This window comes from Meriones unguiculatus, chromosome 19 (assembly GCF_030254825.1).
Source record: "Meriones unguiculatus strain TT.TT164.6M chromosome 19, Bangor_MerUng_6.1, whole genome shotgun sequence".
Lineage (NCBI taxonomy): Eukaryota > Metazoa > Chordata > Mammalia > Rodentia > Muridae > Meriones > Meriones unguiculatus.
This window is the reverse complement of record NC_083366.1, coordinates 48,434,098-48,458,911: the sequence shown is the minus strand read 5'-3', so window position 1 is coordinate 48,458,911 and position 24,814 is coordinate 48,434,098. Positions and strand designations below refer to the sequence as shown.

General features: G+C 40.2%; 1 protein-coding gene across 1 annotated transcript in view; it reads left to right on the top strand.

Moving 5' to 3' along the window:
• Gmds (GDP-mannose 4,6-dehydratase) overlaps nt 1–24,814 on the top strand; it is a 505,965-nt gene that overhangs the window by 401,544 nt on the left and 79,607 nt on the right. Inside the window, exon 9 of the mRNA XM_060372300.1 lies at nt 10,944–11,040. Coding sequence (XP_060228283.1) covers nt 10,944–11,040 — 97 coding nt within the window. The remainder of the gene's footprint in view (nt 1–10,943; nt 11,041–24,814) is intronic.

Genomic DNA, 24,814 nt, shown 5'->3' with positions numbered 1-24,814 from the left:
CACTTACTGCTACATTCTTAGATTTCTTTAAGGCTTAAACTGTATGGTGTTGTCATGATGCTACACTCACAGACCAATAAAATACAATGAAAATTACATAAGTAGATCCATGTTTATATGACCAGCTGAATTCCCACAAAGATGTCAGCATAATTCAGTTGGAAGTAGATTGTCTTTTCAAAAGATGGTGCTGGAACACTGCAGTAATGGTTGGGGAGAAGGAAGGGGGTGAAGCTCACCAGACATTTCATACCATAGAAAACGAATCATAGATCTAAATGTTAAGAAGCAAAACTAAAAAAAAAAAAAAAAAAAAAAGTCTAGATGAAAATATAGTAGAAAAGTTTCATAATCTTGGTAGATTTTCAAGTCACTTTGTACTGAGTTGATGAATTTTTTTAAAGGTCTATATTTTACTTTTTCATTATGTGTATGTGAGCATGGGGAGTTGCACATATGACTGCAGATGCACTCAGAATCCAGAAAAGAGTATTAGTTCTCCTGGAGCTGGAATTACAAGCAGTGTAAGCTTCCAGATGTGGGTGCTGGGAACCAAACTGAGGTCCTCTGCAAGAGCTGAACGTGATCTTAACCACTGAGCCTTCTCGCTAGCTCTGGTGAATGAATTCTCATGTTGGACATGTGTAGTATCCTAGTCTGTACAGTACTGCTCCAGCTTTGTTATGGTACCTTTCCAAAGATAAAATATTTTCTATTTTTCTAGTTTAACGTATCACTTTTTATGGCATTTATGCTGTGTACGTGTTCTTGTTGAACATATAGGTCAACAGAGAAGAAAGGGGAAGATTTCCTATGCCAGGAAAGGCAAGAACCATTTTTTAATGGAGGTTGGAGGTGCAGGTCAGTGGTAGTACTTGCCAGCTTTCTATGGGGTCAGGATTGATCCCCTACAATGAAAGAGAAAACAGTGGCTTTATGAAATCAGTGGTATGATTTACAATTTCTGTTCTTTAAATGTGAGCAGTAACAAAATAAAAAGTTGAGGCCCTGGTCTGAAAGAAAAGGGATAGATAGATAGATAGATAGATAGATAGATAGATAGATAGATAGATAGATATTGATATGATATTTAAACCTAATTTTTCAATCTAATAATTCAACACTAAGGAGATAACTCAAGCCCAGCATTGTGGCACACAGCTATAGTCCCAGAACTGAGAAGACTGAGGAGCAAAAGGACCTGGTCAAGAACCTATCTCAAAAGAGAAAGAGAAAAAAAAAGACAGTGCACTAAAAAATGAACATGTTTTTTTAATAAATACCTGTACCAGAAAACAATGGTCAGTGTTTTTAGGTATTTGAGCAAAGCACATTGAAAGTACAAACTGATAACAAAATTCTCCTTTTAGAATGGCCAGAATACAGAAACCGATTATAACTATGCTAAATGTTAATGAAGATGTGGAAGTAGTGAAGGTAATGATACTATGCAATCACTTTGAGATATAGTTTGCTTTCTTATAAAATCTAACCAATATTTACTATGCCACCAGCAATTCTTGACTTCACTGGGGAATGTTGAAAATATATACATAGCAACTTACAAGTACACATGCCACTTTTGAAGGTACCCTGGGAGGTGCAGTCAGGAGAATTACAGTGGCTCTGCATCTCCAAGGCTACCTTCAAAAGTGGCTTTTAGGCCATCCAACTTGGAGCTCTCTGGTGGGAACTTGGATACTACATTAGCAGCTTGCCAAACCTTTGCTCTATAGAGTCTAATTGTGTTGAGTTTGGTACTACATGATAGAAATCCAGTTCATCTCATTCATAATCACTCAGAAACTGCTGTTAGAACTAGGAATTTATCCATATATAGAACTGCCAGTTGTGAGAATTCTAAAGATTCTCTTTAGAGAGTCGGGCCTCCAAAAGTGTCTGGTCTATTTAGCTTTCATGTAAGCTCCAAGCTGTCATTTAAAGTAGTTCACATCCCTTCTCCTTTGATCTTCCTCCCTCTCTCTTTTGCTTCTTCCTTACTGTCCTATCTCCTCCTGCTGGAGTCTACTTCCTACTGTTGTTTATTTCTAAAAATGTCTAAGTTACTTGGAGTTTTTACCCATTAAAATATGATACAGTCTTTGGATCATTGGTATAGACAAGGTTTGGTTTGAGTCTTAGGTAATGGATCGTGTCTGGCTTTTAACCAAGAATCTAATTGGTCCTGGAGTAGCACTGTACACCTGACTCCCAGAACATACCTACCATGTAGATGCTCCGTGACTATGTCCTTGCCCCCCCCATTTTCTCTCAAAGGCAAGCTCATCAAAGAGAATCAGAAAATATTTTTTGTCCTTGATAATTGGGTGACAGTTGATAGAAACACATAACATATATATGAGCATATTGATGTACCCTTTTGCAAATGCCCTACATCCATCCTGGAGTCAGGGCAACATGATCAAGATGAGAGGGATGTGTGCAGGGGGTAGACTAAATTCAACCCTTGCCACATGGAGGAAGTGCACAATAGCTGAGAGGAGGGCAAGCAGCCTCGGTGGGCAGGTCGCATGAGAAATGCACCGCAGCTTGTGCAGTAAACTACGTGTTTGCCGGGCAAGCTGGTGAGCTGGGTGGACCAGCTTGACCACATGGGCATACAAAGAGTACCGGCTCCTACAACCCCTCTCTTTCCCCAGCTACTGCCCACGCATCTCTCAGCTCTTAGCTCAGGCATCTTCCTTTGCCAACACTCTCACCTCACCAGCTCTGCCAGGGGCCTCTTCTGGGCTTTGACAGTGCCCTGTCTGTCTCCTGCCATCATTCACTCAGGAGATTGTGTGGCAGTAAACTCTAAGCTCTTGAAAGACAGATCCCAGGTCTAATACCTGGCTTAGCACAGTGACTGGAGCACAGATTTATAGAGATGGGAGGAAGGCAGATGTGTATAGACATCACTAAAGGCCAGTGCTGTGGCTGGGAGCCTTCCTCCTCCCAGCCCTGTAGTAAGTCTGACATTTTGCTTTTTCTTGTAAAGCATAGTAACTCAATCTTCACCCTTTACTGTGGGTAGTAACATCCCAGCTGAATAAAAGAAAACAAGTAAAGTGAAACAAATAGTCAGAGCATGTTTACCAGCCATGTAAATTCAATGCAGAAGCACTCAGAATTCTCACACTACCAGTTTCAGCTGAGGAGAATCATCCCTGAACTCTTGTTCTCTTTATCTCCTGCCCTTCTCTCTATAGGCACCAGCTCCTTTTTGCATGTACTGGTACAATGCATGTCCTGGAAATAAAGCATAAGAAAAGGAGATTTTAACGTAGTTTTCCTCTGTTGCAGTTTCTTGGTCATACTGCTAGAGCATGATGGAGCATCTTTAGTAAAAATGTTGGACATAACCTGCGCTCTCTCTCTCTCTCTCTCTCTCTCTCTCTCTCTCTCACACACACACACACACACACACACACACACACACACACACACACACACTGTGGTACCCTTGTCATAGGATACCAGCCCCATCTTCTCATGCCAGCCACAGAAAGAAAGGCACCTCAGTCAAGCCCTGGCCTTCCTGTCTTGGTTGTAGTCCCCCTTACCGTTGTGGCTCCCATACATCAGAAAGGAGCTCTCAGAACTCCTTTCTGCCATTTAACCAGTTGCAGATGCCTGACAGCTGGCAGGATTTAACAGTTAACATTCCTAAGGGCCTGATACAACCCTGCAGGATAACTGTTAACTGTTAGAAAGCACCTTCTATATTCAGGTTGATTTAAATTTTACATTTTGTTCTCGTTGTTCACCAACCACAACATAAACAGCTGGACTTCTTGCTTCTAGAACCTCTTATGAGAAATTATAGTCATTAATGTCATGAGAGGATTCTAAAGAGGGATAAGGAAAGCTGTTCTCTATTTCAGCAGCAATGGGAAAGGATGTATGTTGCTGATATGCTGGTATCTACGTAGTGCCAAGTAGACAAGTACTGTCTTCTACTATCAGGGGCAGGACCATCTGGTCTCTTGGGCATATCAGTTCCATCCCCCCATGCCCTTCTCTCCTGACCTTTGGGAATCATGCTTTACCTCTTTTTTTTTTTTTTTCACTCAGAATACTGGGCCTGCACTTTTCTAACCCACACTGCCCTCTACTTTGACAATTAGTAGCCAGAGTCCCTCTTCTATTTCCTTTCAAAACCTCAACATTTCTAGGCCAACAGCTTTTCTGCTAGCCCCACATTCTCCTTCATATCTGGCCATCAGCATAGGATATTTCTGATGCTCTCTCTATGAGGTCTATGAGGTCGCACATTTGGACTGCATTTTACAGGCAGCCCCTCCCCCAGGCTTCTTACAAACTCAGCTGCCTGCCTGCAAGACATTTCTTAGGTTCTACAGCTGCCACAGTGTTGATGCCTTCAAAGGCATTGGCCTTCCCCATGTCAAAGGCAAAGTGACAGGAGACTAGGAGGAAGTCAGATTAGTAAGGAAGGCATGGGGTAGAAATCCTGTGCCTGGAGAAAAGTTCTGGCTAGGTGAGGATGAAGTCCATCATAGGTCATTCCAGAATGTCTTCATCTGCCATACAAAAGGGCTGCCAGGAAGAGCTAACCCATCACAGTCCAAGACTTGCCAAGCTCATTATTTGTTTGTGGTTTTCTTACTTCAGCTTACGAATTGTTAGCTGTTTCTTTTGGGTTTTGTTTGTTTGTTTGTTTTGTTTGGAGCACACAACTTAATCTCTATTCTTTCTACAAGACTTGTCACAGTCCATCTCATTCTATTCCCCTCCATCTCCATCTCCCCAGCCAGCCCCACATATTATGTTATTGGGGAACTTTCTCAGCTCTTTGTGTTGGAAATGTGTCCTGCTCTGCTTTGGTAAATTGTCTTGATGTATTGCAAGGTAATTATTTACACCATTCTAAGTTTCTTCCTTTCTTAAAATCTTCTTGTGCCCTTTCTCTCTTTCACCTGGTTATCTTGTAGTTCTGGGTCTTGATTTTTTTCCCTTCTATGCATTATCTGTTGGCTTTTCTTGTCCAACGTGACAGCTTGTTCTCTTTTCCTACACATGTCCCAAACCTCCATTTTCTCATTACTCCATTATTATATTTTATTTTTTGTTAGCTTCATATTCAGTTTCATGGCTGAAACCTTCAGAAAAAAATTAACCACTTTTGCTTTTATGAACAATTACCATTTGTTTAGCATATCCCTCATAGATGTATTTTGTACCTTTGGTTCATTTTCTTAGTATTTATTACTAACTTCACCCTAAACACTGTCCTGACTTTCTAAATCACCTATAAAGGTTTAGCCTATTTGTCATGTTTTCTCAAACAGAAACCTTCTAGTCTGACTCAGTCTGGGCTGGCAAGAGGACCGACATTCATACATAGCCTTCTTCACACACAACTAATGGACTCACAGCTTTCCTCTCAATTTAGAACCTCTATTTACTGACACTATTTTCAAAACTCTAGGTATATCTCAAAATAATGTCCTCAGAATTATCATAATATACTGCGTTTCCAGAGTCCATTCCCTTTTTATTTGCAGTGTTAAGCTGAGCCTCTAGGAGCCAACTGACTCCCAGCTTTGTCTCTTCATTCTGATAAGTGGCTGTAGTCTTCCTTTGGTCCTAGTACTGTGAAACTCCATGTTAGATGGATCTAGACCCACCTATAATATGGCCACTTTCTGTCTACAAATGCATGTGTTTCTGTTCTGATCATTTTTAAAATTTATCTTAACATAATTCACTTTGCCCCATTTTTCTGTATTGGCTTCCTAGAAATACTATTATACTGGTCTCCTGAGTAGTCCTCAAATTCTAACTTCCTTCTTCCTTGAGATAATTCACCATGCTCTATTTCATTTGTGCTGTCTTTCTGGAAATCTATTCTACTGATGCCTGTTCACTCTTGAATTTTCTTAACGTCTTTTCATGTTTCTATCTTTTTGCACTGTTTTTTAGGAGATCTCTTTAACTTTTGTCTTAAAAATCTTTTCAATTTTGAAGTCATGGTTTTCTTATTAAAGTTCTAAAATTTCTTGCATCTCAAGTTGTTTTTATTTTCTTAAATATAGTAGTTTGTATCTTTGCTATCTGTAATATATCTCTGAGGATATGAATGGTAGTACATGTGAAAGTTTAGTTTGGTTTAGTTTTCTTTTTTATTCTCTTCTACATGTTCTCTTTCCTCCATGGATTTTTTGCTTGCTTGTTTGTTTGTTTCGTTGTTTCATTTTGTTTTGTTGTTGAGCCTTTCTCAAAATATATGGCTTTTCTTACTTATCTGGTCTAGTAATTCTTGGTTTTCTGTTACGTTTGAAAATAGAACCTAAATAGTACATTGGAAGCTTTGAAGATATAGTTAGAACTTACCTATAGTTGTCTGTGTCACTCTAAGGTTACCTCACATGGCCACTGAGATATAAAGTTTCTGATGCCCAGGGGACACTTCCCAGTCTACTTACTTTCTGGAAGGAAGGAGACCTGACTGCCACCTGCTGGAATATGGACAAGGATCTCAGCCCTCAGCGTTCACTAAATTTCCTTAGTTTTCAGTGTCTGGACTCTATTCCTGGACCTGTGACGTTCAGTCCAGTGACCTTATTCACCAGGCTGGGTGAGGCAGTTGCCCAGCAAGGAAGAATGGGGAGATGAGGGCTAGTTTCACTCCCTGAGTATGCTAGGGTTTCTGCAAATACAACCAGGATTCATTCTCAAGTGGCCCACTGCGGCTTCTACTGAATCCTCAACACTTATTTGTCTTCTGGCTTCCAAAATTGGATTCTTCTAGTCTTTTACCTGTTCTTTCAGCCCTCATGAGATTATTGATTTTGAAAGGAACCTGAGGACCAAGTAAAGTATGCATGCCATCATCCCTCTTCAGATGCAAACCAGTACTCTAGGATCTCTCTGGGTCGTTGTTCCTAAGCTAAGGACTGACTCCTCCTTCCTATCTGGTGATTAAATATTGAGTGTCTGGGACATTTCATTTACTAGGAGAAGTGTTGCCTCTCAAGTCATCAGGTGTAGTAGTCCTAAGAGTTTCTTCAACAGGACTCTGGGTTGAGTATATTTCTTTTCTTATTGTGCTGGGGATAGCACCCAGGACCTTGAACATGAAATGCAATTACTACAAGAGCCACAAGAAATTCCTAGCCTCATAAGGTAGGAGTTATTAATTTCTATTTTTAGCATCTATTATACATTATTATGTAATAATAGATTTCATTGTGGCATTTTTATACACAGGTATAGGACATATTTAATATATTCAGCCCCATTACCTTTTCTTGTTCCTGTGACACTCCCATAGACCCCTTCCTTTTCCTATCTAGTTTCTCCTTTTCTTTTCATGTCTGTGTGTGTGTGTGTGTGTGTGTGTGTGTGTGTGTGTGTGTGAAAGAGAGAGAGCCAGTAATTTTCATTACTTACTTGAACACGGTTAAGGGTTTGTTTATAGGAGAATGGGTACCTTGCCAGTGTCTTTACCACTGAAGAAAATATTTATTCAATAGATTTTAATAGGACCTCATCTTCTTTGTTTGAGTAATTCTGTTGCTCTTCCATGCTTTCTGTTTTTTCTAATGCTTATTAGGAACTGACAATTTAGTTATTAAATTGAATTATACAGGATCTCTGCCTAAGGAGCTGCCAGTCTGAATTAGTGGGTAGTAATTCCCGTTAATTATCTGAACCCTCTAGTCTCCGTCAAGATATGGTCATTTCATTGACACCAAAGTTCTGCTTTGAGTTTCAGCCTCACTTGTTACGACAAGTTATCTATTACCATTTTCACATGTTAACACAAGTGTTTCTTGTATTGTAACTGAATGATTTTGACCCTTGGCTGAAACTTTTGCTTACTGCCCTTATGCATATCTAGTACACATGAGAAGGTGGTTTCTTTGAACTCATTCTGCTGTGACCCATTTCATGGTTCCATTTGATTTTTCAGTATGGATGAATCAATTATGGAGGGCAAGACTGTTTTGACTGTCGTCAACAGTTTTTAAGATGGAAGCCCAGAAGTCAGTGTTCAGACAGCCACAAGAAAGGCTTGTTTGGTGCTTGGACCAGAAGTGCCAAAGTCAATTAACCCCAAGTCTGCCTTTAGGCTTGCATTTAGTAAGCCCCTGAGGTGGGGAGTAGCCTCCCTTCAACCTTTCCCCTTTTGGCTAGTGTTACAAATCTCAGCTATTTGCTGCAGGAAAGACAGTAGTCAGTTCTAAATTTTTGTCAGTAGCAATCAGCTATAAATAAGAATGAAATGCTGGCCTGCAATATGGATCATCCTGGAAGGGTGCTTGCCTCAAAACCTAACGGCCCGAGTTTGAGCTCCACAATCCACATGCTGGAAGCAGAGAACAAACTCTCAAAAGTTGTCTTGTAACCTCACAAGTGTGCCATGCCGCCTCTGCCCCCACTCCCAACACACACACACACACCCACAGTAGATAAATAAATGTACAAAGAATAAAATGCTTTCTTTCATGACCATACAAGATTCCCATGGCCAGATTCAGTGCATCACGGGAACAGTTTTGACCTTGGCTTCTTTTTCTGCCCTTGATGAAAGGGTTGGTTTTCCAGGTGTAAAGGGTAGCTTGAGAGAAGAGATGGTGCTATGGAATAAATGGGGTCAGGGGAAGATGAAGTAAAAGAAGGAAGAGTAGAAACGAACACTATGTAGCAATAGTGTATATGAACTATAATTTTAGAGTATTTATACTCTGACTCTTTTAAAAACAATTTTGCAGTCTTTCCAGCTGAAGATTTCTGGCTGGCCTCACTCCTTTCTGTGACCAAATGGAAATCTGTCCAGAGGCTTTACCAAGGCTTTATGAATGTGTGTGTGTTGCATATTTTTTAGTGTGTATATATGTGTGTTGTGTATATGTGTGTTTTGTGGTGTGGTATGCAATAAGGGAGTATTGTATATGTGTGTTGTGTGCAGAGTGTGTGAAATCTATGTGTATACGTTAAGTCAGTTTGATTGTCCTAGACTAAATGGTTGGCTACAAATACAAATACAAATGTTATGAAAGTTGTTTCTGTCATTCCTTTTACAGCTGGAGATGGTTTCATGGAGGAATCTTTTGGAGCTGTATCTTTTTGTATAGTGTGAAATGTAGGCAAGAATATAGTTAAAAGATGCTTAGTAAATAAAGCATGCTCTTTTGTTAATTGAAAGCCTAATCACTGAGAAGATCCCACTAAAACAATCAACTTTATAGTTAGATTCTGATTTTCCCAAAATTGTGACCAGTTATCCTCCTTTGTGGCAGATATTAGTCAAAGTATGGGGTATACTTATGAGAGATAGTAAGAGTGGTCAGCACTTCACGTCATCTCATTGTAAGGTATCTTCTTGCCCAAAACACTCTCATATTGTCTTAATGTGAGTTTTTCTAACTAATTGCTTTGAGATTTTCTGCTCTATAATACTTGTCAGACTATCTATCCAACATTAGGAGATTACCAAATGCTTCTGTTTCAGTTGATCAAGATAAAATTTATGGGAAATGACTGCTTATATAGTTAAACACTATACTATTACTATTCTTTGTCATAGAATGCTTTTCATATCTGCCTTGAATCCACTGGGAAATTCAGCAAACCAGCAAACTAAATATTTCTTCAACAGACAAATACTTCCCCTCTGTTGCCAAGAGGTGACTTGACAAATATTCATATGACTAATCAAAAATAAAGTTTGTGAGCCCAGTCTGTATTCAGCCTGTCTTGAAATTTGAGGTTCTTCAGTATTTAATGTTCATTTTCAGGGACATTTGTGACATATTCAAGTAATCAGTGAATGTTCTGCTCTTCCCTTTGAGCCTTTCTGTGAGTGATCTGGGGAGCCAGAGCTATCCTGTGTTCAGTCCCAGCTGATAAAGCAAACTTGTCCTAGGAATAAGCACTGAAGCCAAATATTAGTCAGATTTCTTTTTTTCATTTCTTTTCTTTCCTTGCCAAAAAGTATTAAAAAAAAATAACTCAAACTACATAGCATGTTCTTTTATTAGGATATTAGATTATAGAAATCCCAAGGTCAACAATAAATCAAGAACTTTCTCTTGTGTTCTCTTTTCAGAGATGAGGAGGTCACTACATTGCCCTTGAATTTAAGATCCTCCTGATTCAGGACTCAACCTCCCAAGTAGCTGGACTTACACATGTGTAGCACCAGCCCCAACTCTAGTTGTCCCTTACGAAAAATGAGAATATAAAGCAGATAGAGTTTCCCATTTGAAGCTGCTCTTGAGCCTAGGAGCCTCTTATGTATCCCGCCCAGGGTACTCTGGAGGGTCGTAGTGGGTCCTCGCTGTTGTCAACTGCAGATGTTTAGTGAGGCAAGCTCAGTCTAGGACTATCCTTGCCAAGTCAGGGGAGAGCATGTTAGAGGACAGGAAATAAACAACTAGTTGTATGCTGTGGACAGGTGTCATCATCTGTGGTAAGTCCATAATGCAGGGATGAAACATTAGGACCAGCAAGGTATGTAACTTATCACCAAATAGGGTGTACTGGACTTATACTAACTGTGCCTAAAATATGAAAGAAAAAACAAACTGGGAGATAAATGACAATAATTAATTCATAATTATTGAATACAAAGAATAACCTTTAAACCTACAAAAAAAATTGAGATCCCTGAAAGTTACCCATTTTCTTTTTTTTTTTTCACTAATCTATTTATGTCTAAAATCTCATTTTTTAATTCAACTTGATATTTTTTTAAAAGGAAGTGGAGGGGGAGGTCATGAAACTTACTTTCAAACAAATACAGAAAGTTTTGAAAGACACAATTGCTCTAATAACAAGGTTGAGAGCAGGCCTGTCCCTACTGCTAATGTGCTTATGCCCTCCTGCAGGGAGAAGACAGGCAAGCCATCCTGAGCATCACAATGTGGCCACATGCAACCAAGCAATTAAGAGCTGATTGTTTGTCTTCTTTGCAGGTGGGAAGGAAAGAATGAAAATGAAGTGGGCAGATGTAAAGAGACCGGCAAAGTTCACGTGACTGTGGATCTGAAATACTACCGACCAACTGAAGTGGTAAGGACTCCCTCACCACCCAATGTGTGGCCACACTTGGCCAGCTGGCTGGGAAAATGCCCTCCTGGAATGTCTGCTGCCAACCTTCAAAGCTCTCTACTATGCCTCTCTGGCATACTCCACAGGGCACTTCCCAAACAAGAACACAGAGAATTAAGTTTTAGATACCATTCTCACCACAAAAATCTATTGCTCTATAATGAAAAACAAGAGTAAAACACACCCAGGAAAATACTGATTCCAGGAATGGAGATCATAGCTTGGATAAATCTCATCTCATTGGTCTGGTCTGTGGAATGATCCCTGATACACATAAGCTGTCTGCTTTACCAAGCCCTAGACCTGCAGGGTTTCTAGGGACAGAGTCCATTTTTACCAGCCACCTGTCTTATTTTCTGTGCATGCAACACTCTCACACATATGCCCACCAACATGCTAATGCACAAAGTCATGTGCACACATGTCAAAAGAGACCTCCCACACGCTGTAAGGCTCAGCTCAGGTACCAACTTGTTCACTGATCCTTCTCTAGCCAATATTCTTCTTCCACTAACATTTCTCTCTTGTCTCTATAATTTCCTTGCACACTGTAGGACAGGGGTTCTCAACCTTCCTAATGCTGTGACCCTTTAATGCAGTTCTTCATGTTGAGGTGACCCCAACCTTAAAATTATTTTTATTGCTACTTCATAACTGTAATTTTGCTACATTTTTGAACTGTAATGTAAATATCTGTGTTTTTCAATGGTCTTACGCAACCCCTATGAAAGGGTCATTTGACCTCTGCCCCTGGAAAGGAGTCGTGACCCTCAGGATGAGAACCACTACTCTAGGACCTGTTATAATCATTTGTTTTCATGTTTTCCTTCTTTGCCAGACCTCTAAATTCCTTGAGGATAGGGACTTTGTGGAGAGGGAAAAAGGACAAAACTGGAACAAGATAGTTTTTTCATAGTGACTGACTGTTCAATGGATAGCTAAATTTCTAAATACAAAAGTTTTTATATTAAGAAATAATTTAGGGGCCAGGGAAATGGCCCAGTGGGTAAAGGTGCTTGCTGCCAAGGCTAATGACTGACTTTGATCCCCAGAGCCCACATAGTAGGAGAGCCAACTTTTTAAAGTTGACATGAGTTGGGCAGTGTGCATACACATACACGCAATAATTTTTTATAAAGAGAAATAGATTGTTCGTGTCAATAGTGTATACTGTGAGTGAAAAATATTTTCCTTTTCTAAGTTTATATAAAATGGGTAGCATGATATCACAACTTTGATGTTATCCTTACTCATTATGATGACAAAACTAATGATGTTTAAAATAAATTTCTAAAGATAATGGAAAGCAGGGTCTTCAGAGAGAAAAGGCCAGTGTGTGTACAGTGAGTGGCTGTGGAACAGCACTGCTGGAGTCTGTTTTCTCTGGGTTGTCAACAAAATTCCAGTGTGTCATACAACCTTCAGAGATCGGGAAAAGCCAGTGAGGATCGGTGAAAGTCAAAAGTACGGTCGTTAGCCGTTCTTTGAAATGTGTTGTTTTATTGCCCTCCCCGCAAAGCTATGCTCCATGTAGCCTCTTACACAGAGAAAGAAATCCATACAGAGGAAGTGAACAGAGGCTTGGGAGAGGTAGGGTTGTGTAGTCCTGCATTGTCCCCCCACAGGGCGTGGCCAGGCTTTGACACAGAGAGTGATTGTTCTTAGCTAATGGTGAGTGGGTGCGCCTAGGAGAGGATGTGCCTGTTCCTGGGGGAGGAAGATACTAGCCATGCTGCTGCTGACACAGCAAGAAAGCCCCAGCCCTCTGCCACTTCTGCTATCCCGAGGAAGGGCTGTAAAGGCATCATTTCTCTGAAATGGTCCACAAGACATATATAGGGACAAATTTCTCTTCTCACAAATAAAGGCAGCCACTTCAAAGTGAAACCTTTACCATGCCAGCAAAAACTTGTGTTCTCACAACAGCTAAAACGTGGCTCTTTCTCTGACACCAAAATAGTTTCAAAAGCAAGGAAGTCATTAAGAATGGTTTGTCTGTCATTCTAATTTAGGCAAGGTGTGGGATTGATAAGGACCCAGAACAAAAGAATGTGTAGAACAGGAAGAGGACCCTCTGACTAACAAGACTGTTCTTGAATCCCCACGGACCCCTTTTCCTGCCCCACTGCATCCCTCCCATCCCATTCTTTGTTCATTCAAATGCTATCATCATACCTGTTCTGCAACTCCGTTGACACCAGCACTGTGTGAACACAGAGTGGTGTCTGGTTTCGTACGCGTGATTGCTGCCCCCTTTCCCTTGGCTGTCTCTCCCCACAGATCCCCTTTACTACCAGATTATAGGTCCTACACTGTTTTGTCTTTTTAAGCCTCTAGGCTGCATTTGCTTCACTCACCACACTTCACCCTAGCGTTCAGTTGGGCATGCCTTCTTTGCATAGTGAAACTAAACTTTTAACCCCATTCCTCTGAAACTTGGATCAACCTGAAGTGACAGGCTTTATGTGGAGTTGCCTCCAGGGTGACAGTGTTCTTCCAGTTGAAAGGTGACTTTATCATAAACAAGCTTTTTCCAAATGTGGAGCTCTGTCAGCCATAGAAATCATTTTCTTTGAGGCCTGAGAAGCACTAGGTTCCTCAGAGGCTGGCAGTTAGACCCAGCAGAAACACATGAAGTGAGCAGACTCTGAGAAGCAAAGGAAGATCGTTACTTCTTCTCTCCAAACACCGTCCTTTCCTTCTCAGAGTCTCCTTCTATCCTGCATGTCCCAGAGACTTCTTGTTAGGTTTCTTGTGATTCTTTACACAAGTTAGCAAACTTGTGAAAGTTTGTTTTCATCAGTGTTGGTCATCTGTCCCCCAAGATCTTCATTATGTACAGGTACTCAAAGCCAGAGCATAGCCTCAGGCTGGGGGTATAGTGCACTGAAAGATTCTTGGCTAGCATTCACAAGGCCCTAGGCTCAATGATTGCCCCCCTTCCCCAGATAATTAACTAATGTTTTGATGCACTCGTTCATTTGATTTTTAAAAGCATAAACTATATCTTCTTATAAGGAATTGGTTCCAGAATGACCAAAAAACAAAACAAGAAGTAATAAGGACAGACAAACACATCATATATCAGAACAGTTGTATCTTAAAGCAAGACAAATAGAAAATAGAGTTTTATGTTGTTGTTTTTCCAAAATAGCTGTAGTCTGGTTTTAAGAAGGTCTGTTCCTCAGCAAAGGTAGATATTAGCCTGAGATGCCACTGGTGAGCCCACATAGGGCACATGTGCCAGTGATCCACGTGTGTCAGTGAGCATTCTCCTCACTGACAGCAATGCCACAAAACCTTAAACCTTAAACCTTGCTTCTGTGTTAGCATATAGGATGTTAAAGGTTTTTCTTCTAGAACAAGGATTCCAACTTATGATTAGAGCTGAGTGAAGCCATGTCTTTTGATACTTTACCTGTAGTTTCTATGGCTCCTCTGGGTGCTAGGGAGTTTTGATTAAGCTGTCCACTTCCCACTGCCCCTAAGTTCCAGAGGATTTGGTGATGTCTATATTGAAACCTGACTTCTTTGACACTTGAGACTCCTGCCTTGGGTTAAATGATAGCTCAGTGGAAAAGCCCTTTTCTAGATGTGCCAAGCCCAATTTTCTATCCCTAGACCTATAAATCAAAACAAAAATAAAATATTCCTGCATTATGTATATGTAACAGGAACTTTTATTCTCCTGTTGTGACTATCATCTTGGAGGCTTATTGCCTTTGTCTGCTAACCTAGGCCTAGTCCTGGAAACTTCTTGTGGCCAAATAATCTACCTTGGCCTGGAATGTTTTCAGCCTCTGAGACTTACTGCTTAATAAACTCATACTTTCTTGTTCTTTCTGAGCTCATAGCTGGCTAGTTCGACTCAGCTGTTCTGGCTCAAACTCTTCTCCCAGCTAACTTATTCAATCTGGCTTTTCTCTTGGCCTCTGAATTGTTCTGCTTGCCTCAGACTAATTTCATTAATCTTTTTTAATCTTCTGGCTCCTTCTTGTTTTCTGGCTCATTCTGTCTTCACCTGAGTCTAGCCTGTTCTCTCATTCAGCCTTTCTCTATAAAACGCTCCCAGTCAATCTGCCTCCTCTCCCTGATTCTCTGTATTACTCCCTTAACTTTCTTCCCTTTCCTCTCTCTTCTCATGAGAGTTGAGCATATCCTATTCTGTCAACTCTTTCTCTTTCACTTTTTTCTACCACTAAACTAGACATTACCTTCAAGCATGGGTGGTTCTTTCTACAAAGTAACTTTACCTTCAGTGTTTGGGATTAAAGGCTTATACCACCACACCTGGATCTAAACTTTTCTTTACCTGAAATTTTCGATATAGCAGGCTGGCCTTGAACTCAGATCTGCTTGTTTCTATCTCCTGGATTAAAGGCGTGTTTGTATTCCAGCCAGATCACATAGATCTAAAAGATCTTTGGATGTGAGCTCTTGCCAGAGCAGCCGTTTTCTGAATTAAAATTCCTCTACAAGTATAACTTCCTTACATGTACCCAGTTAATACCCAGATTGATTACACAATACACTCATTTCTGTTTTTATTCCTTTTATTTATGTATGGGTGGTTTCCCTGAATGTATGTGTACATACATTCCTTGACCTTGGAGGTCAAGGAAGAATTCCTGGGACAAAAATTACAGTCAGATATCAGCTGCCATGTTGGTGCTAGGAGTTAAACCCAGATCTTTTGGAAGACTAGCAAGTACTCTTAACAACAACAACTATATATATATTTTTTTTCAGCCAAGTATATTTATTTCTAGGATAAGTAGTATTGTATTTAAATGTGGGCTTTCAGCCACACCGTCTGCATTTAGCACCTGTCAGTTACTAGATGTATATGTAACCTTGGGCAAGTTACTTAATTTCTCAATGCTTCTGTTTTTTCACTGTTAAAAATTGGATTAGAGAATTTCTTTCATAGAATTATTTGAGGATGAGTTGGTTATAATGTCTGACAAAAAATAAATATCTACGACCATACCTGCATTCATTTCTTACTTAGGCATTCTTTAAATAATTACTGCACTCTCTTAGACCCTAAAAATGCAATGGTAAACAAGACTGACTTGCCTCCCAGTAAATGGGGTAGATGTGCAAATGCTATCAGTCTCTATTCTTCAGACTTGAAAAAAGTAGGCTGTTACAATAAAAAAAAAAAAAAAAACTGTAGGAATAAAGCAAGAGTCATTGAGGCTTCATTACATAAAGTACATATTAAATCAGATATTTAAATATCAACACTTGTTCTCGCTTGGTTTTCATCCTTTCATTTTTTTTCTTAACATTCAATAGCTGTTCAGTGGTATAGACATAGCAAAGAAGTATAAGTATTGTGATATTAACCTAGTACTTACAGAACCACAAAGATGTCTTTTTTGTTTGAAAAATTTTAAGCTGAAAAATCTTAAAAGGAGTGATTGATCCAATATCCATCCTCTTATGCCACATTTTTAACCACATCAGTGCATGAAAAAGAAAACTGTATTTTGCTTTGTTTTCAGTGAAACAAGCTAAGATCTGTTTTTAATTTTTTCTTTATTTTCTACAGATAACTTTAGGAAATGAGGCAAATGACCAAAATATCAAGTATTTTTCTTAAAAAAAAAAAAAGAAAGAAAGAAAGAAAAATCTTGGCTTAAACTCTGCTGTGTGACATTTATTAGCATATTTTCCCTCACAATATCATTAATCTTTAACATTCTTTTTTCTTTTCATTGTTTTTATGTCCTTGATTATGATTGATCTTTGTCTTGTTTAGACATCTTAAATTCACTTCTAATTACTATAGATATTGAGAAAAAAATTAAAAAAAAAACCCATGGATTAATATATAGAACTGAAAAGGCAGTAATTTCAAAGAAGCCCAGCAAGTCAGCTAAAACTTCCCTCCAGTGACAGCATGTGGCCTGTTCCTAATCAAATTACCATATGCTTGTCGGCTTGTCCCCTTTGCCCCCCATAAACTTTTCCTAATATTTTTCTGTAAATGATGTTAAGCTAAATGGCCTATAATTGCTTGCTCTATCTCATAGCCTTGTTTAGAATAATGGTATGTAACACTTTCCAGACCTCAGGAATCTGATCTGTCATCAGAGGACATGTATAAGTAGCAGTTTGAGCGTCCCTCCACTCTGTCTCTAAGTACCTGGGGTAAAAAGCTCTTGTGTTCACCAGGCTGGCCTTTTGTCCTGAAACTCCCCTTCCCTCCACTGCTGTTCTCACTACCTTCTCACACTTGGCTCTTAGGACAGGAAATGAGATCCCTCTGTGCTATCCCTCTTTCCAGCCCTGGTGGTGGTCAGCCCGTGGCTCAGGTCCTGATCCTGTGACCTTAAAGTTCTCATGCCCCCCTCCATTTCTGCTTGCTTTTGTTCCTTGCTTTGACTGGTGAGAGCTGAGGTCAGAGGAGGCATAGAGACCTGATTATAGGCTAGGGCATCTCTTCCGGCACAGCACTGCTGGATCTGTAAAAGAAGTCAGGCTGTTGGTTCTGGAAGGTCCAACATCCTGCCGCATTTTGCTTTCACAACTGCATGACCATGGTAGTTGGAATACTATCTCTAGTGCTTGATCACAATGCTTCCTCTTCTGAAATATTCTCTGGGCTTTTCACTACTTGATTTTATAAATAGTTTATATCTCTAAATCACTGTTTATTTTTTTTAAGCCTCCCTCTTAGGCTCCTCATTCTAATCTTTATATCCTTCCTTAATCACATTGCCCTTTCCTGCCCCTTTCCTTCCTTGGACTTAGAAAGAGCTTTAAATTTCAGTCTCTTCAGTTGACTCTCAAATATTCCACCGTGTGTTTTCTATACTTTATAAATTTGCATTGAAGACCCTTGGGGCATATACCTTTCCTACTGAAGCCTGTGATCATACCCTGGCAGCTGGCCCCCTTGAGAGCAATTCATAATTGTAATAAATAAAAAAAGAAATCATAAAAAAGAAATAGCAATTGTAACTGTGTACAGACAGAATACAGTGTCTTCAGCTTTTCTCCTGCCTCTTGTATATTTTTCTTATAATACCATTAAGGATTCAAATATCTACACAGCTTATACATTCTATTACATAAAATTTTGTTTTGCTTTATCCTTAAGCTTAGCTAGTATCAATATTGTCAGTACTTTTATGACTTGCATCAGTAGAGAGGTCCTCTGGAATCTGTCCCTTTTCAAAAAAGAAAAAAAAAATCAGGTAATATCTATCTTCATTTATAATCCTAATACTGACTGTTTCACATCTAAAAAACAGTTTCCAAAGTATGCTTTAGCACCTGCCTGTTTACTGCAGAGAGAACAGTTAGCCTGAGTTCAGCTCATGCTTAGACTGGCTCTAATATATTATCCAGCCCCTCCATTGCTGGGACAAACACCTGTGAGAAACAATTTCCAGGAGAGGTCTATTTTTGTCTCAGGGTTTCAGTCCATAGCCTGCTCTCTGTGCTGGTATGGAATTGTGGTGGGGAAAGCACAAAGCACCATGGCAGAGGGGTGTGCTAGAGCAGAGCTGCACTCAGTATGGCAGCCAGGCAGAGAGAATGGAAAAGGAATAAGAGAGGGCAGAAAGGGCAGGGACAAGGTATGTCACAAGTGACCTGCTTCCCCTAACTAGCCCCAACTCCCAAAAATGCCAAGAGTCTACCAGTGAAATAATCAGTTGTTTGGAGAGAAGACTCCAGATCTGGTCAGCTCTCAATGATTGGATCATCCAGTGCAGTATCAAGCCTTGCAACAAAAGCCTTTTGAAGGACGCCTCATATGCCAGCCATTGCATGTTAATCACCCAGAGTGCTGCAGTTTCCTATGAGAGATACGTCTACCCAGGTGATTGCTTGTACCATCTTTCTCATCCCAGCAATAATTTTGAAATTCAAACACACACACCATTTGCTAGTCTTTAAAATCAACTATGTTCTTTCTATTCTACCAAGCCACATTTACCCTCTAAAATAATAAACAAACAAACAAACAAATAAATCTCCCTCCATTCATAGAGGGCTTATAAGGATTACTGTATGTAGTACTGAAATATTCTTTTTTTAAATTTATTCATGTTTTTATTAATTACAGTTTGTTCACTTTGTATCCCAGCTCTAGCCCTCTCCCTCCTCCCCTCCCAATCTTACCCTCCCTCCCTCCCCACCTACCATGCACCTCTCCAAGTCCACTAATAGGGGAGGTCCTCCTCCCCTTCCCTCTGACCCTAGCCTATCAGGTCTCATCAGGACTGACTGCATTGTCTTCCTCTGTGGCCCAGTAAGGATGCTCCCCCCCTCAGGGGGAGGTGATCAAAGAGCCATGAGCTCTGAGTTCATGTCAGAGACAGTCCCTGTTCTCATTACTAGGGAACCCACTTGGACACTGAGCATCCATGGGCTACCTCTGTGCAGGGATTCTAGGTTATCTCCATGCATGGTCCTTGGTTGAAGTATCATTCTCAGAAAAGACCCCTTTGCCCAGATTTCTTGCTTCTGTTGGTCTCTTCGTGGAGCTTGTGTCCCCTCCAGGTCTTTCTATCTCCTCCATCTTTCATAAGATTCCCTGCACTGTGACCAACGTTTGGCTATGAGTCTCAGCATCTGCTTTAATACCCTGCTGGGTAGAGCCTTTCAGAGGCCCTCTGTGGTAGGCTCCTGTCCTGTTCCCTGTTTTCTCCCTCTTCCGAATCCTGTTTGCCTTTCTGAATGAGGATTGATCATCTTACCCAGGGTTCTCCTTCTTGATTATCTTCTTTAGGTGTACAGATTTTAGTATGTTTATCCTATATTATATGTATAATATCCACTTATAAATTAGTATTACCATGGTGTCTTGCTGCTTCTGGGATACCTCACGCAGGATGATCATTCCTAGTTCACACCATTTGCCTTCAAATTTCATGATTTCCTTGTTTTTAATTGCTGCATAGTATTCCATTATGTAAATGTACCACAATTTCTGTATCCATTCTTTATTTGAGGAACATCTGGGTTGTTTCTAGATTCTGGCTATTGTGAATAAAGCTACCACAAACATGACTGAGCAAATGTCCTTGTTGTATACTTGAGCATCTTTTGGATATATGCCTAGGAGTGGTGTAGCTGCATCCTGAGATAACACTATTGCTAATTGTCTAAGAAAGCACCAGATTGATTTCCAAAGTGGTTGTACAAGTTTACATTCCCACCAGCAATGGAGAAGGGTTCCTCATTTCTCCACAATCTCCCCAGCAAGTATTGTCGCTAGAGTTTTTGATCTTAGCCATTCTTATCTGTGTAAGGTGAAATCTCAGGGTCGTTTTGATTTGCATTTCCCTGATGTGTAAGGACTTTGAGCATTTCTTTAAGTATTTCTCTGCCATTCGAGATTCCTCTATTAAGAATTTGCTGTTTAGCTCTGTACCCCATTTTTTAATTGGATTACTTGATTTGTTGCTGTTTAACTCCTTGGGTTCTCTATGTATTCTGGGATATTGGCCCTCTATCAGATATTGCATGGGTGAAGATCCTTTCCCAATCTGTAGGCTGTTGTTTTGTTCTGATGACAGTGTCCTTTGCATTACAGAAACTTTTCAGTATTCTTTTTACCCTATCTTCCTTATGCTTCCACCAAGGTAATGTTCCTGTCCCTCTTCTTCCTCTTCCTCCTCCTTTTGGTTTGTTGTCATTATATTTGAGAGACAGGGTTTCACTGTGTAGCCCTGGCTGTCCTGGAACTCACTCTGTAGACCAGGTTGGCCTTGAACTCAGAGAACCACCTGCCTCTGCCTCCCAAGTGCTAGGATGAAAGGTGAGCACAGCAGCCGCTGCCACTGTTACAACCACCACTACCCCCAACCCACCCTGGCTAAAGTACTTATTTTTACCAAATGCAATTTCTTCACAGCATATTCCTTTATAAACAGTTTTATTAAATATTCATTTGTTTAAGTGTATGGGTGTTTTGTCTGCATGTACATCTGCACACCAGAAGAAGGCATGAGATCCTATGGGACTATAGTTATAAATGGTTGTGAGCTGCCATATGGGAGCTGGGAATTGAACTCAGGGCCCCTGGAAGAGCAGCCAGTACTCTTAACTGCTGAGCCATTTCTCTAGGGCCAGTTTGGACACAGTTTTGCAATCCAGGTAACAACTATCCTGAGTCTGCTAATTGCAGCTTATGTATCTCCTTTGGGCTCTACCATCCTGTTACTCTAGATGCTTATTCTTGCCTTGCTCCTTGTACCTTTGTCTCGGGACAGTATGATGTCTTCATTTGCTGTTACATCTACTAGCAAAGTTGAGATGTCATTTGGCTGATTTGCCATAAAGCTCCAATATGAAACATCCATAAATGATTATTCCTTGACATGATCTCCATTGTAGACAAGTGTTCAATGTGTGGTCCCATTGACCTTTGTTCAGAGATAAGCATTGTCCTTGTTAGAAAAATTGAGTTTGTGTGCTTTGTCATGCAGGGATAAATGGCTGGTTTCCTGGCTGAGTCAAGTGTGCCCTGCTCTTTGAAAACTGTTATGAACATGCTGGACTAAAAAAAGCCTAGTCTAGACTAAACATGAGTAGAGTTCAGGGAGTAAAACATATCCTAGGCTTTAATATTCATTGAAGAAATCCTGTACATTTTTTTAACTTTTTAAAATTTTGTATGTATGAGTATTTTTCTTGCATGTGTGCTCAATGCCCTTGGAGGCCAGAAGAGAATATTGGGTACCCTGGGACTAGAGTTATAGATAACTGTGAGCTGCTGGAAGAGTAATCGGTACTATTAAATCACCACACCATCTCTTCAATCTCCCCTGTAGATATTTTAAATACCATTCTGATTTATCTTTGCTTTCTCCATATTGTATCAATATATAAAAATACAATATGTTATATATAATTGAAGTCTTAGAGATCCAGTAGAAAGAGTGTTATTGAATTCCTATCATGGAAACTAGTTCCAATTGGTCATATCCAGAAGCCAAACAGCAGAGTCTACAGAGCTCCAAGAGAAGATAAACAAGGCTTTCACTGACACAGAGTAATGGAACTGAGAAAAGCAGGCCATAGGCTATAAGATAAGAGATCACATGGAACAGCAACACATGGAAAAGCAGCCTGAGCGGAGAGAGTCACCAGTACCAGAGCATGGGGAGTGGGGAGCAGCCCAGATAGGAGGTCAAGGAGAAGACTGGCTTGCAGCAGGAGTGGCTTTGTCACATTCATGCTGCCCTGGGGATATTCATGTGGCAAGAACAAAGAGGCAGACTGGGTTGGAGGCCTAGGGTAAAGGAAGGAGGTCAGAACTAGGGTCATAAATCAAGAGGCAAGAGTGGAAGCCATGAGATGAACTCCCAAAAAGAGCATTTCCAGAAGATGGAAGAAGTGTACATACGGGGAGATAGTCTCAAATCCAGAAAGATCTCAAGTCCAGGAGGTGAGTCTTGAAAAAGTGGCTTAAGAATTCTCAGAATGACCTGCACAGTGGAACATGCTGTAATCCCAGCACTTGGGGAGGCAGAGAAACCCTGTCTCCAAAAACCAAAAACCAAAAAATAAATAAAATAAAACAAAATCTCAGAATTAGGCCAGTCATGGTGGTTCACACCTTTAATCCTAGCACTCAAGAAACTGAGCCAGGTGGATCCCAGTGATTTTGAAGCCAGCCTGGTGTGCTAAGCAAGTTCCAGGACAGCTAGGGCTATGTACAGAGACCTTGTCTCAAAAAGAACCAAACCAACACACACACACACACACACACACACACACACATACACAACATTTGTATACCAGATCCATAGGCCCAGACAAAACTGGGCTGTCTGTTGAGGTTCAAGGGTTAAGCCAAAGGGTTTCTTTTAGCTGGTAGATGGGGACAATAACCCTGCTCAGCCAAACTGAGTCTCAGAGGTAAGCAGGTGCCCTACTCTTGTAGACCTGGCCTAGAAGTTGGATTGAGAATGTTTTAAAATTCTGAAAATAAACAGGTTGTATAAATACTAGCTTCTTGAGCTCTGTATTATCTTTTTCATTAGTGTGCTTGTTAATAAGTATCTTCCTCATCAGCATTTACTCTTGTGAGGTCAGTAGTTATCAAAAGATAACTTCTGGAATTTGGTCTTCAATTCCTGAGATTTTCTTTGAAAATCTTCTTTTTCTTTGAAGTACTTCTTTTGTACATAAACAACACAATACAGAAAAAAAAAATTAATGGCTACTCAGTCCTAACAGATCTGTGCTTCTTGATTCAGGGATAATAAGAGGATCATGGTAAAAGGCAGGAGCATGTTGAACTGTTAACCCTTTTCTGATTCTACCTAGGCTTTGTATTCCTGAACTGTGTGGATGGTGCTAAAGTCACATTTCCTTGTTCCTCTAGCCTTAGGTCTCCATCAAGTGAAAGCAGTCACTTTGGATAGTTAACCAATATCCACTTCAGTATTTAAGTTCCAACCATCCCTTTCACTTATGGCTCATCATTTTTTCAAAAACATGTTTGTGCTTGTTGCTTATGCCTTAATGGTGTCCCTTCAGTAATCCAAACTCAGGGTTTGGTTTCCTGTTGCTGCTGTAACAAATTATCAAGAACTTCTAAACTCTATTAGGTTGAACTCTAGTCATCATTTTACAGAGGAAGGGCAGGGTCACGTTCCTTCTGGAAGTTCAGTGGGTGGTTTCTGTTGCAAAGATGAGCACGTTCGTTACTAGGGCAATTATTAATTGTTGTTCAGAAAACCTGTCAGAAACTACTTTGAGGAGGAAGGTGGGAGAGACACTGGCTCATTGTCCATTTATTGATTCATAATATCCACTTTCACTCCATTCAAATGGTAACAGATCTTCATGAGGGAAATGCCATCAAATCCCCAGAACCAATTTCCTAATGGATGAGAATTTGAAAGTGAATTTTCTATCTAAAGAGAGTTGGAAGCCAGGAAAGGAAAGGAGGGCTGCTTCCAGTTGGACAGGAGGTTCCATTATTATAGACCAGCAGTTAGATGCAGGCTGCCAGGAACCTGCAAAAAGGAGGCTGGTCACCACATCACCTCACCCATCCTTGCCTGACCTGCTACCTGGTCTGAAACAAGTCCTGTCTACACCTCTGGCTAATATGGCCTTCTACATGCCCCTCCCTTTCATGTGTACCTTCCTCTCTTCCTATATTTTCTTTTTTCATTTTAACCTCCTTTTGTTCTTTCCTTCTCTTCAGTTCATGTTGAGTCTTAAAGCCAGCCGTATGACTTTCTTATCCGCACCAGGCATAGCCGCTTCTGAGACCCGCAGCCTGCCTTTGATAACTGCCATCTGACCCTGATGTGTTCAAATCCCAGAGAGCGTCCCCTCACTTGTTCCATTAAGTTAGTTAAACACTTTTGTGTTTGAAACAGATTCTTAAACAGTTCCCAGCTGTTCTAGAAAGTCAAAGGCAGAATGGAGAGGATCCTTATTGCTTGAGAGAACTGTTTATATCATTAAGAATGGGTCCTTAATAGTCCTTTCAAGAAAATGCTAAAGACTCTGAGTTTTCTTTTTCCTATATTTCTCAGTGTCATAATAAAAAGTGTTCCTCTCTTAGAGTGATTTTGTTGAGAACAAATTTGATTCCATGTGAAAGTGTTTCTTAGTGGTGTTAGAAAGATAGTTTGCATTTTAAATCTGGATTTTTTTTTCATTCTGCTTTTAAAATAGGTGGGACAAAAGTGTTCTTAACATCATCATCTGTGGAACTTGGGGGTCTATGTAAATTTGATAAGAGTTA